Genomic DNA, 12,926 nt, shown 5'->3' with positions numbered 1-12,926 from the left:
GTTGCACATCAATGTCACCATTTTTCTGAAGATCGTGTGTGTAGAATAATTTTGGTGAAATGTGCTTCATTATATCTCCTTTTATAAATCCTCCCTTCAATTGGGCTATGCATGCAGCATTGTCTTCGTATAAAATTGTGGGTTTTTTCTCACATTCCAAACCATATTTTTCTCGAATAAAATAAATTATTGATCTCAACCATACGTATTCCCTACTTGCTTCATGAATAGCTATTATCTCAGCATGATTTGAAGAAGTAGCAATAATAGATTACTTTGTGAAGCGCCATGATATGACAGTACTTCCACATGTAAACACGTACCCGGTTTGAGATCTAGCTTTATGGGGATTAGATAAATAACCTGCATCTGTATAACCAACAAGATCTGCACTATCTTTGTTAGCATAAAACAAACTCATATCAAGAGTTCTCTTTAAATATCGCAATATATGCTTAATCCCATTCCAATGTCTCTGTGTAAGAGAAGAACTATATCTTGCTAGTAAATTAACAGAAAATGCTATGTCAGGCATTGTAGCATTATCAAGATACATTAGTGCACCAATTGTACTGAGATAGGGTACTTCGGGACCAAGGAGTTCCTCATCCTCTTCTGGAGGTCGGAACAAATCCTTATTTACTTCAAGTGATCGAACAACCATTGGTGTACTCAATGAGTGCACTTTGTCCATGTAAAAACGTTTTAAGACTCTTTCTGTATAGGTAGATTGATGGATAAAAATCTCGTCTTCTAAATGTTCAATTTGTAGACCAAGACAAAGTTTTGTCTTTCCAAGATCTTTCATCTCAAATTATTTCTTAAGATATTCAATTGCCTTTTGGAGCTCTTATGGAGCTCCAACAAGATTTATGTCATCAACATAAACAACAAGTATAACAAATTCCGAAGCCATTTTTTTTATAAAAATACATGGACAAATAATATCATTTATGTAACTCTCTTTCAGCAAATATTCACTGAGGCGATTATACCACATGCGCCCATATTGCTTTAAACCGTACAAAGATCTTTGTAATCTGATTGAGTACATTTTCCGAGATTTTAAATGTGCTTCAGGCATTTTAAATCCTTTAAGGATTTTCATGTAAATTTCATTATCAATTGACCCGTACAGATAAGCTATAACCACATCCATTAGATGTATTTCAAGCCTTTTACGTAAGGCTAAACTGATGAGATATCGAAATGTTATGGCATCCACATAACAGGTGAATATATTTTTTCATAATCGACTCCAGGTCGTTGTTAGAGTCCTTGTGCGACAAGGCGAGCCTTGTATCTTTCAACTTCATTTTTATCATTTCTTTTCGTACAAAAATCCAATTATAACAAACTGGCTTTATACTAGCAGGTGTTTGGACTACTGGTCCAAAAACCTCTCTTTTAGCAAGTAACTTTAATTCCGATTGAATTGACTCTTGTCATTTTGGCCAATAAGATCTTTGTCGATATTCTTCGACAGATCGGGGTTCAAGATTCTCATTATCTTGCATAATGTTAAGTGCAACATTATATGCAAAAATATTATCCACTACAATTTCAGATCGATTTAAATTAATCTCATCACTAGTAGAACTTATTAAAAGTTCCTCACTCACTTGAGTCTCAGGTTCATTGATTTCTTCAGGAATCTCAGAACTAATCAGATCTCGGGTCTCTTCAGGAGATCCCTTCATAGTATTATTTTGATCATTTGTCGATTTTCTTTTTCTAGAATTTCGATCCTTAGAACCCAAAGGCCTACCACGCTTCAGGCATGCTTTAGGTTCACTAGCTCTCATGTTAGTTGATGGTCCTGATGGGACATCAATTCGAATAGGCACATTCTCTGCAAGAATATGTGACTTAGTTATACTTTTCAAATCAGTAAATGCGTCTGGCATTTGATTTGCTATATTCTGTAAATGGATGATCTTCTGGACCTCCTGATTACATATAGGGGTACGTGGATCAAAGTGAGATAATGATGAAAATTTTCACACAATTTCTCTTTTGATTTTCTTTTTCTCTCCCCCTAATTGTGGAAAATTTATTTCATCAAATCGACAATCTGCAAATCGAGTAGTAAATAAATCTCCTGTCAATGGTTCAAGATAGCGAATAATAGAGGGTGATTCAAACCCAATATATATATTCCTAACCTTCTTTGGGGCCCCATCTTACTGCGTTGTAGTGGTGCTACTGGCACATATACAACATATCCAAAAATTCGTAGATGGGCAATATTTGATTCAGGACCAAAAATTAATTGTAACGGAGAATATTTATTATAATGTGTCGGTTTGAGATGAATAAATGATGTTGCATGCAAGATAGCATGGCCCCAAACAGAAGTGGGCAATTTTGTTTTCATAAGTAGTGGTCTTGCTATCAATTACAGGCGTTTAATAAATGACTCTGCAAGGCCATTTTGAGTATGAACATAAGCTACAGGATGTTCAACTTTTATTCCAACTGATAGACAATAATTATCAAAAGCTTGAGAGATGAGAATTCTCCAGCATTATCAAAAGCGAATAGCCTTTATAGGATAATCTGGGAATTGCGCCCTTAATCGAATTATTTGGGCTAGTAGCTTTGCAAACGCCAGGTTGCGAGATGATAGTAGGCACACATGAGACCATCTTGAAGATGCATCTATTAGGACCATAAAATATCTAAACAACCCACTTGGTGGGGGAATAGGTCCACATATATCCCCACGTATATGCTCTAAAAAGGTAGGGGATTCAATGCCAACCTTCATTGATGATGGTCTAGTGATCATTTTGCCTTGATAACAAGCATCACAAGAAAATTCATCATTTGTAAGAATTTTTAGGTTCTTTAATGGATGCCTACTCGAATTTTCAGTAATTCGTCTCATCATTATTGATCTGGGATGGCCCAAATGGCCATGCCAAAGCACAAAAGTATTTGAATCCGCAAACTTCTGGTTTACGATAGAGTGTGCTTCAACTGTACTAATTTTTGAATAGTATAAGCCAGAAGATAAAGTTGGTAACTTTTCTACAATGCATTTCTGGCCAGAAATATTCTTTATAATACAAAGATATTCCACGTCCATTTCATCTATTGTCTCAACATGATACCCATTTCAGCGGATATCTATAAAAACTCAACAAGTTTCTTCGAAACTTGGAGGAGAACAATGCATTATCGATAATAAGTTTTGTTCCCTTAGACAGAAATATAATGGCTCTTCCGGAGCCTTCAATCAAACTTATATTACGAGAAATTGTTGAAACATTTGCTTTTTCCTTATGTAAAGAAGAAAAGTATTTCTGATCCTTGAATATGGCATGAGTTGTTCCACTATCAATTATACAAATATCTTCATGATTGGTCTTTGATCCAAACATAATTTGAGGATTATCCATATTCTTCAAAATGACATAAATAAAATATATTATAGTAAATATCATTATTAAAGCATAACTTTTATTTATGTACAACAATTAGATAACCATACTATCTATTACAAACAACCAAAATTAAAATATTTATATTTCTACAGATTCACCACCAATCACATGACTTGTTTCTCCTTCTGGGAGTGCAAAGTAATCAGCTACATCCAAATGCATGAAGTCTAAATTATCTTCAGAAATAAAATTTGCTTCAATATTTTTCTCTGTCTTCTTTAAGGAGGCTTGATAAAGTTCAACCAGGTGCTTTGGCGTATGACAGGTACGTGACCAGTGTCCTTTTCCTTCACATCTATAGCATGCATTTTTTGCATTTGTTGCTTGCACCGCTTCATGCCTTTGTTCCTTCCTCTTCCATTGCTGGAGGTGAGGAGGGTTCTTTGGTGCATTATTTTTATCATGATTAGAGTTTCTTCCCCGACCACGGTCATGACCACGACTGGGGCCACGACTCTTCCACGCTTAGCTTGGTGGAAGTTCGTCTCATTCACTTCAGGGAATGGACAAGAACCAGTTGGTCGGCTTTCATAGTTTTTCATTAATAGTCCATTATGTTGCTCGATATAAGAAGATGTGAGATAAGTTCAGAATACTTTTTGAATCACATCTCTTGATATTGCTGATACAGGAGCATATTCGAGGCATGAAAAGTGGTGAAAGTTTTCTCCAACATATCATGATCAGTAATATTATCACCACATAATTTTAATTGGGAAATAATTCTAAATATAGCAGAATTATACTCACTGATAGATTTAAAATCTTGTAGCCTTAAATGAGTCCAATTATATCATGTCTGTGGAAGAACGACCATTTTCAGGTGGTCATATCTATCTTTCAAATTATTCCACAGTATGACTGGATCTTTAACAGTAAGATATTCCATTTTCAGGGCCTCATCAAGGTGATGTCGTAGGAATATCATTGCTTTGATACGGTCTTGGTTTGATGCCTAATTTTTGTCCTTGATGGTGTCTCGCAGAACCATCGCATCAAGATGAATTTCGGCATCAAGCACCCAAGACATATAGCCTTTGTCCGATATATCCAGGGCTACAAATTCAAGTTTAGAAAGATTTGACATTATTCAGAAAAAGAAAGTTCGTACCTTTGATACTTTCAAAGTATTTGCTCGAGATGACAGAGTCTCGTGCTGATAACGTGTTATAAAATAAAGACTGTAAAGTAAAGACAAGTATAGAGAGAAATTGATATATTATTCAACTTCAAATTGATGTACATAATGAACTGAAATCTCCTCTATTTATAGAAGAAGGGAAGCTGCTGTGTAAGCTACTACTGCAAGCTGCTGTGTAAGCTGCTTGTAAGTTGCTTGTAAGCTGCTACTGCAAGCTGCTGTATAAGTTGCTTGTAGGCTGCTACTGTACCAGATATAGATAATTTTTTACCGGGGTAATGTTTATCCATAACAGAGTACCAAAATGATAAGCTTCTTGAGGAGACTTATTTCCAATAGAGTACTAAATAAATAAACATATTTACGTCGAAATCTCATATGGATAACCTTTTTCAGGAACCTTATTTAAAACGGAGTATTAAATGAACATCCATAATATAATATATTTATAACAAATATTTCTTTACGGAATATATATAAAGTAAACTAATGATATGAAAAACCCTTAAAAATCGAGGACAAGGGGAAACATTTCCTCTCGGAAACTTTAGAAAAAGAACACGCCAGAGCTTCTCCGCCGCCTTAATCGATTGAACCACCGCAGCTCTCCGGCGGGGAATATGACGGAGATCATCAAACCTCCGATCAACACTCAAAACGGAGAAAACCCAAACCATTCTCACTTCCCATCAACTTCAATGCGAGATTCAAGCTTTGAAATCCCTATTCTACCACCAGAGCTCATCACTGAGATACTCTTAAAGCTACCAGTCAAATCCCTTTTACAATTCAGGCGTGTTTCAAAATCTTGGCTTTCCTTAGTATTTAGCCCTGAATTTGTCAAAACCCATCTTAGTATATGTACTAATAACAAGGACAACACCCACCATAGACTTATGCTGACTCCTCTTTGTGAGAAAAATCTTGAGGTATGTTCTCTTGGTTCTTTACTTTATGAGTCTGTTACCGAGGCATTTGACTTCGATTATCCAATAAAAAACCCTCTTGAATCTGCTTGGATTGTGGGTTCTGTCAATGGCTTAATTTGTCTTAAAAATGCGGAAGAACATTTATTGCTGTGGAATCCATCTATTAGAAAGCTCAAGAAAGTTACTGCTTTTGTAGCTGCCCCACGCCTGGTCACTACACATATGGTTTTGGATATGATGAGCTTATGATGATTATAAGATAGTGATTGTTTTTTTATAGTACCGATGGTCGCTCTGATGTTAAGGTCAACATATATAGTTTAAATAGTGATTCTTGGAGAGGAGTTGATGATTTCCGCGATGGGGTGTTATTGGATTCAGCTAAGTCCATGAATGGGAAGCTTCATTGGATTAATACTGCTAGTCGTCCTAGGTGTAATGATTGGACCATCATTTCTATTGATTTGGCTGATGAGAAATGGGAAAGCTGGAGCAGCCTTGCTGTGGAGAAGGATATTTTCTTTTGTTGCTGTGAGTGTTGGGAAGTGATCTTTCCATGTTTTATGATTATTACCACAGAAACTGCATAGATGTGTGGGTTATGAAAGAATATGGTGTCAAAGAGTCTTGGACAAGAATGTATACCATCGAAGAACTTCTTCCTGATGTGACGAACTTTGTGCCTTCTCCACCCCTTTGCATGTCAAATAAAGGTGAAATTGTTTGTGTTTGGATCAACTTTTATGATATACTATCCAAAGGATGGCTTGATCAGATATCCAAAGGTTGCTAATTTTCATTGCTGTCTTGAGGGGACCGTCTACATTGAAAGTTTAGTTTGTCCAATTTTATGATGAAGGCTGCAAGCACTCACGTGAATGACAATTATGTTGCTAATGACTTGTAAGAGTTCATCCCCTGCACATTTTTCACACGTGTTGTTAAATTTTGCTCTTATTTTTCTCGCATTTTGAACAAGGCAATGCTTTGACAAACGGACATCTCTTAACCATATTGCTCGTGGATCTTGTTAGTCATGTTCCCTTTTTGCAGTATTTTCAGGAAACAATATTATTTTCCAAGAAGAGTTATTTATGTTGTAGTGCTTGGTGTGTTAGACTTAAGTCAAGATGGTTTTGGACGTTGTTTCTCTTCTTGAGCTGTGTAAAGACAGAAGTTGTGCCTCTAGATAGAGTAAGGATAAGGAGCGCCAGGGACATGGAAATTTTGGCAGGTGAATGCGACAATAATGCCTAGGTGTTTCCATTGCGAGGGTTATCGTCTGATCTAGGGGCTTCTTTAACTAACTTTGCTTTAGGTGAAAACTTAATAGGGGAAAAATAATTATGGTGCAAGGGTTAAGTTCTGATATAGTATATAATTTATTGTTTTTTGTTGCTGCTCATAGATAACTACTTAATTTCTTCAGGGAGATCTTTATGCTATACTTTTGTAGATGTCTTGTTAGTTTAGCCATTCAATTGTGTAGTATTTGCATGAAACAATCATTTTGCTGTTGAATAATTATTAGGTGCTAAATGCCTTCGTTGTTTGTTGTCTTGAACAGCACCTTAGACAAGCTGTTAAGGGGGAAATATATCAGGACAATTTTTTTTATTGGAAACAACTACAATAAAAGCAAGAACAAAGATAGAGAATGTCAGATTGAGACACAAAACTTGCAGTGATTATGAGAGTGAAGTAAGGCTACATCAGTACATAACATAGGGGAGTTCTGACGGGACCCTTGTTTAAGAGGGTCCTATCCAATTAACTGCAAACAAAGTCTGTCCCTTTTTTAAAGCAAAACTGTTGTAATCACATTTTCTAGACAACAAACTCTCTTTAACGGAGGTTGGTAAGCTTAATTTTCTTGTGAGAAATTGTATATTACTCATGACATTGTGATTATATGTCTTGTAAAATTTTACAAAATACAAATTATTTGAGATGTCATGGTTTCTCAAACTAGAGAAATTATTGCCTTTCTTTAGCAAACCTCAAGTAATATAGGTCGATTTAGCAACTGTTTTGCTGAAAATCTGAAAAGTCCAGGTCAACGAACTGAAATACGAAGAATAATAGCCAATCCCTGTAAGAAGAAAATCTTAACTCTTAATGCACTTGATGCCGTGATTCTGGTTGTTTGATTTGCATTTAAATATTATGTTATGTCGTTTGTGAGACTTATCAAACCGAGAGAATGAGGGAGAGTAATGATGGATATCGAAGTAACTAAGTTATCAGTAGCTCTACTGGTGAAAGAATGGAAGCATCGATGTGAAAAGATTTTTAGCGGTGGTAGAGTTAGAGAAGTGTCAATATTGCAACCTCATGCAGTCGACCTTTCAGATAATATAGCTGTCATATATTTGTTCATGTTCTATCATCTATGCATACAAGTTGACAGTAGCTCAATGCACATCCAAGTATACTGGCTCTTGAAATGAAGCTTGTTCTATTGCTACAACAAGTAACTTTCGTTTATTTGATGTTTGGTGCATGTTAAAATGTGTGACCATGCTACCGATTAAAAAAAAAAAAAGTGTGACCATGCTCAAGGTCCTATGTGTTGTCTTTATATACCTAACTTTTACTAGTCATGAATCATGAAAGATCAATAAGGTGTTATTCTTATTGCATTTCTACTGTTAAACTTTCAGGAGCGGAAGCTGTTATAGGGAGCAATTTATCCATCTGCTGACTGCATGAATTTTGACGATGAAGCATTACATCGCCTCATTGGTGTTCATATCGATATGTTAATTTTCTTTATATGTGTATAAAACAAGGCGTACCTATGTTTGGTACAACCTATTTGTTATTTTGCAACCTATCAACCTTATGCTTCCGTTTATCGTATTTGTCAAAGGTAGTGTTTGGCTGATGTTGGTATTTACTATATAGTATTGATCTTGCCTGTGCTGGTTAGATTTTTGATGTTCTTTAGTAACCTAACTTCTTGGAGCTTGCTGAATGCTCCGAGGCATAACCCATTGTACTCCCAAAGATGTTGAGGAACATTGACCACAACTACTACACCATGTAAGATTTTGCAATGTAAAAGAAGGTGATTGACAGATTCCAAAGCATCCTCACATATGTAGTACCTTATGTCTAGCTAGTGTAAACCCCCTTTTTGCAGATTATCTTGATATTAACATGCCTAGCTACTGGGAGCAGGCCATAACAACAAGCTAATTAATGACTCGTCATTCATCTGATGTAACTTATTTGTTTATAAACACAATGAACTAATTTATTTTGTAGTACTAGAACAACTCCATCCAAACTATATGCATTAACTTCTCTTTTCAACACAGTACATACTATGAACCCTCAAAATGACATTAGAACATTAAGTTGAAATAAGCAAGAAGAAATTCATCAGCAATCAGTGATTTTAAAGTACAACACAACAGCCATAAGTCGGGCCTTGGAGATTTATGTTTGAACTCTCAGAAACATTTCAATAACTAAAATATCTAGAACAAATATATATCATGGGCACAGTGAAGTACCAATTACAACAAATCACTTAAGTCATCTGCTGAACAACATCTTTAAGCCATTAAAGGCGTACTATAAATTCATGTGAAATAATGAGAAAACAGAACACCAAACACTGCATCTTGTGCCTTGATATTTCCAACTTACTCACTTTTGATAAAATGCATCACCAATTTAATGAAAAGCAAAATTTCTCCCTCTCCCTAAGGGTCTTCATTGCCAGCTCCCCACTTCTGAGTTGCACGGACTGGTTTTCCAAATCAAATTTGTAGGCTTTTACTTCTTTCAATTGACAATGCCGAGGCTTGCTTCCATGAGAAAATGAATGACTCGAATTCTTTGTGTAGTTTAAACGATTGATGAAACATGTAATCATTTGGGCAGTTGATGATAGGATGAGTTTCCTAGGGTGGCAACACCATAGACAAAACATCCACAAAAGTTGGGCAAAATATAGATGACTTTATATCTACATCTAAAACATCCAGTTGAACGGTAGTAGCTCTATGATGCAGTTGCAAATTTTTCCTGTCGATTCCATTGCATTTGGACAAATGAAGGAAAATTTGAGACCAAGAGGTTGAGTTTGTTAGCCCCAAGGTTTCACGTATCGATTTTGATGATACCAAACCAACATAAGTCTTAATCAAAGAATATTTACTCTTGACAGGTTAAAGAAGGAAGTTTAGGCACTGGAGGAGGAAGATTTAATACAAGGGAGATTCTGGAGGAGGAAGATTTAATACAAGGGAGATTCTTACTTACAACAATCAAGGAAAATTTTGAAAAGGTCCAAGGCTGATATTTTACTCAAAAAAAAGAGACAAAAGATATATTGAGATCTATTCAAAAGAAAATTATTTTCATAATTGTGGAAATAATAAATGGTCATTAATATCTTCATATTGGAGAAAAAAGTCAAGATCCAAAGTCAACGAAAGAGGATCTTGAAACTCTCTTGGGTTGTCTAAAGGAATAAGAAATCCTGGAAAAAGAAAGAAGATTGCACAAGGAAAAGTTATTGGGAAAGAAATCTCAAACATGATCACGGTCTAGAAGTTATTAGCACAAATGTTGGAAGGAAGCTAAATCAAGAGGAAGAAGGATAAGATCAATCGGTGAATCAAGACACTGAGAAAATAACATAAAGATCCTGCAAGGGAAAAAAGCAAAATACGAGAAGGCAAATTCAAAATAGGTGATCTTGCACAAAAGGAAAGAAGATAGCTAATATTCTAAGAAGAATATTCTGCAAGTTCCTACGTATGAGCATGAATAAAAGAGATGTTAGTGTTGAGTTATAAAAGGAATGAGATCAATCATTAAAGAATCATTCCTTAAATCAAGTTTCTCTCCTAATGAGATAAAGAAGTCCAAGTCAAGCATGGTAAAAGCATCGTCAAAGGTCTTCCATCTAATATAGAGGAGATTTGCTATTCAAGTACGTTTTTAAGCAATCAATATATGGCAAGGAATTTAATGATGCTACTGCTATAAAAAGAATTTCATTCAACGGTCAAATCTCAAAAAGGAACCAAGCACGTCAATGATGAGGAAAATCAGAAATCATATCAAGAAAGATCTACAACAAATATGAACAGATGATACAGGCAGCAAGAGGAACAACTATTTAAAGAAGATTTAAAGACACTTCTCAGCACCAGCTTCGCAGATAACTTTCCTACTCTTTCTATACCGTGGTTAAACACTGTATTCTTAAGTTTACAAGTATCATAAAAGATAGAGAGAAAGGAAAAAATACTGAGAGGTTGTGTCAATATTCGTTTCTTTGGTGAGTGAGTAAAAACCAAAGTGCCGTTATTGATGAGCGAGTGAAAACCAACTTTGTAAACGTTGGTGGTGAACGCTATAAACCACAAAAGTTTTACTCAACCCAATTTACAAAGAGCTCTAAAAGATAACACTCGTGCAACCCAAGAGGATTGGATTAGGATACCACATTGGTTCTGAACAGTATAAAACTTACTGGTTTCGTTTACTTTATCTCTCTCATATTATTTCCAACCCTTTACTGTTTGTTGTGATTTACACATATTTAGATCGAAAGAACTAATAGCTTTGTGCAAGTTGTCTATGTATTAGTCGACTAAGTCTAAACTATCATATCCGTGAAATCCTTTCTTGTTAGAGTAATTGAACTGTGAAGCATGTTAGAAATCATGTTTAGGCTATTTGCTTATTCGGTTGAAACCTAATGAGGATATCGCTACTATTTTGAGTTATTTGCTTTAACTGTAATTATATACTCAGTCATAATTCTGAATTTACATATCACATCTCAATCTCTCCTATTATTGTTTGGGCAGAGTGGTACGAGATTTGTGAGCCCTTGAGACTTGAGAGATTGATGACTGAGGTGGGCCTGAGAGCCAAGGTGTGAGCGTTATTGTAGATCGGGATACATACCGCAACATGCCTAATTGGCTTATTTATTATTGTGGGTAGGGTTGCATGCCGCAGTAGGCCTTATAGGCTTTATATTAGCGCTTGGACATGATCTACCCCTATGGAGTCTGACATACCTGCAGTGAACGCATGCACAATGATATATATACACGTTCTTTGGTGAGGGGCATTGATGTCAGGCACCCGTACAGTATTGAGTGATTGTGTATGGTCATTTGGCAGACAGATTGAGTATTCTGAGAGTGTGAGTACTTGAGAACACCACCGTGAAATCATACATGTGACATGTGTATTGACATGTAGGCATAGAGATATACCATTCCTCATGCTAGCCCTACTTGACATATTCTTATCAGTGTTAGGTTTTAATTGTTGAACATGAAAGCATGTCTAAATTTTCTGTAACCTGAACGAGCTGATTTTGAAAATTAATCTAAGTTGTTTATTGTTACTGCCACTTTAATACATGTGTTGTCATTTTATTGGATTCAGAGTGTCTTCTTCTGAGCTCGTCACTGCTTTCAGCCCAAGGTTAGTTCTGTTACTTATTGAGTATATGGGGTCGGTTGTACTCATACTATACTCTGTACTTCGTGTGCAGATCCAGGTAAATCGGGACGTGGTGACTGCTAGATATGTGCTAGTACTTTCTTGAAGATTTCGAGGTAGCTGCTATGACGTCCGCATACCTTGACTATCTTTCATGTTATTTTCTTCAGTACGGTTCTATTACTCGGACAATTGTACTAGAGTCTCGGTTTATGTTGATACTTAGTAGTGTTCATGTACTCATTGACACCATATTTTGGGATGGTTGTAGTAGTGTTCCAGTTTCTTTTATCAGATGTTTATGTTATTTCCACTCTTGAGTTTATTATACCATGTTTTGCCTAGCAAGTGTGTTAGGCGCCATCACGACAAGTTGAGATTTTGGGTCGTGATAATTTTTGTTACAAATCCATAAAACATCAAAATCACGAATCGTCGATTAAGATCAATCTCTTAAGTTCATAAATATCACATGTCGAAACAAGCGTCCGATTCAAACCTAACCAATCCGGAATCCAACCATACGTTGCACACAAGTCCCAAATGACAAGACTAATATATTCAAACTTCCAAAAAAATATCTGAACTCGATAACATCGAACTCAACTCCCGGTCAAACCTATGAACTTTTCAAACTTTCAAATTGTCAACTTTCGCCAAATACTGCTGAAACCTTCTAGAAAATCCAAATACAAATCGGGGCACACACTCAAGTCCAGAATAACCATCTAGACCTAACGGGACCATAAAAATTTCGATCCAATTTCAAATACACAAAAGTCAAACTTGATCAACTCTTCCAACTTAAAGCTTTATTTTTAAGAATTATTCTTCCAAATCAATTCCGAATAACTCAAAGACCAAAATCGATCATACACATAAGTCATAATACACCATATGAAACTACTCATGACCTAAAAC

General features: G+C 35.8%; 1 protein-coding gene across 1 annotated transcript; it reads left to right on the top strand.

The window, feature by feature from the left end:
• The first annotated feature begins 5,092 nt into the window (after nt 1-5,092).
• On the top strand, nt 5,093-8,601 carry LOC107797290 (F-box/kelch-repeat protein At3g23880). Its single transcript, XM_075229443.1, is given in 7 exon segments — nt 5,093-5,711; nt 5,714-5,759; nt 5,762-5,792; nt 5,794-5,999; nt 6,002-6,242; nt 6,244-6,422; nt 8,183-8,601. Coding segments are annotated over 6 exon segments (1,155 nt in total). The 5' UTR covers nt 5,093-5,210; the 3' UTR covers nt 6,374-6,422; nt 8,183-8,601.
• The last annotated feature ends 4,325 nt before the right edge of the window (nt 8,602-12,926 follow it).

Source organism: Nicotiana tabacum, chromosome 14 (genome assembly GCF_000715075.1).
Source record: "Nicotiana tabacum cultivar K326 chromosome 14, ASM71507v2, whole genome shotgun sequence".
Classification (NCBI taxonomy): Eukaryota; Viridiplantae; Streptophyta; class Magnoliopsida; order Solanales; family Solanaceae; genus Nicotiana; species Nicotiana tabacum.
This window is presented reverse-complemented; position numbering and strand designations above follow the sequence as displayed.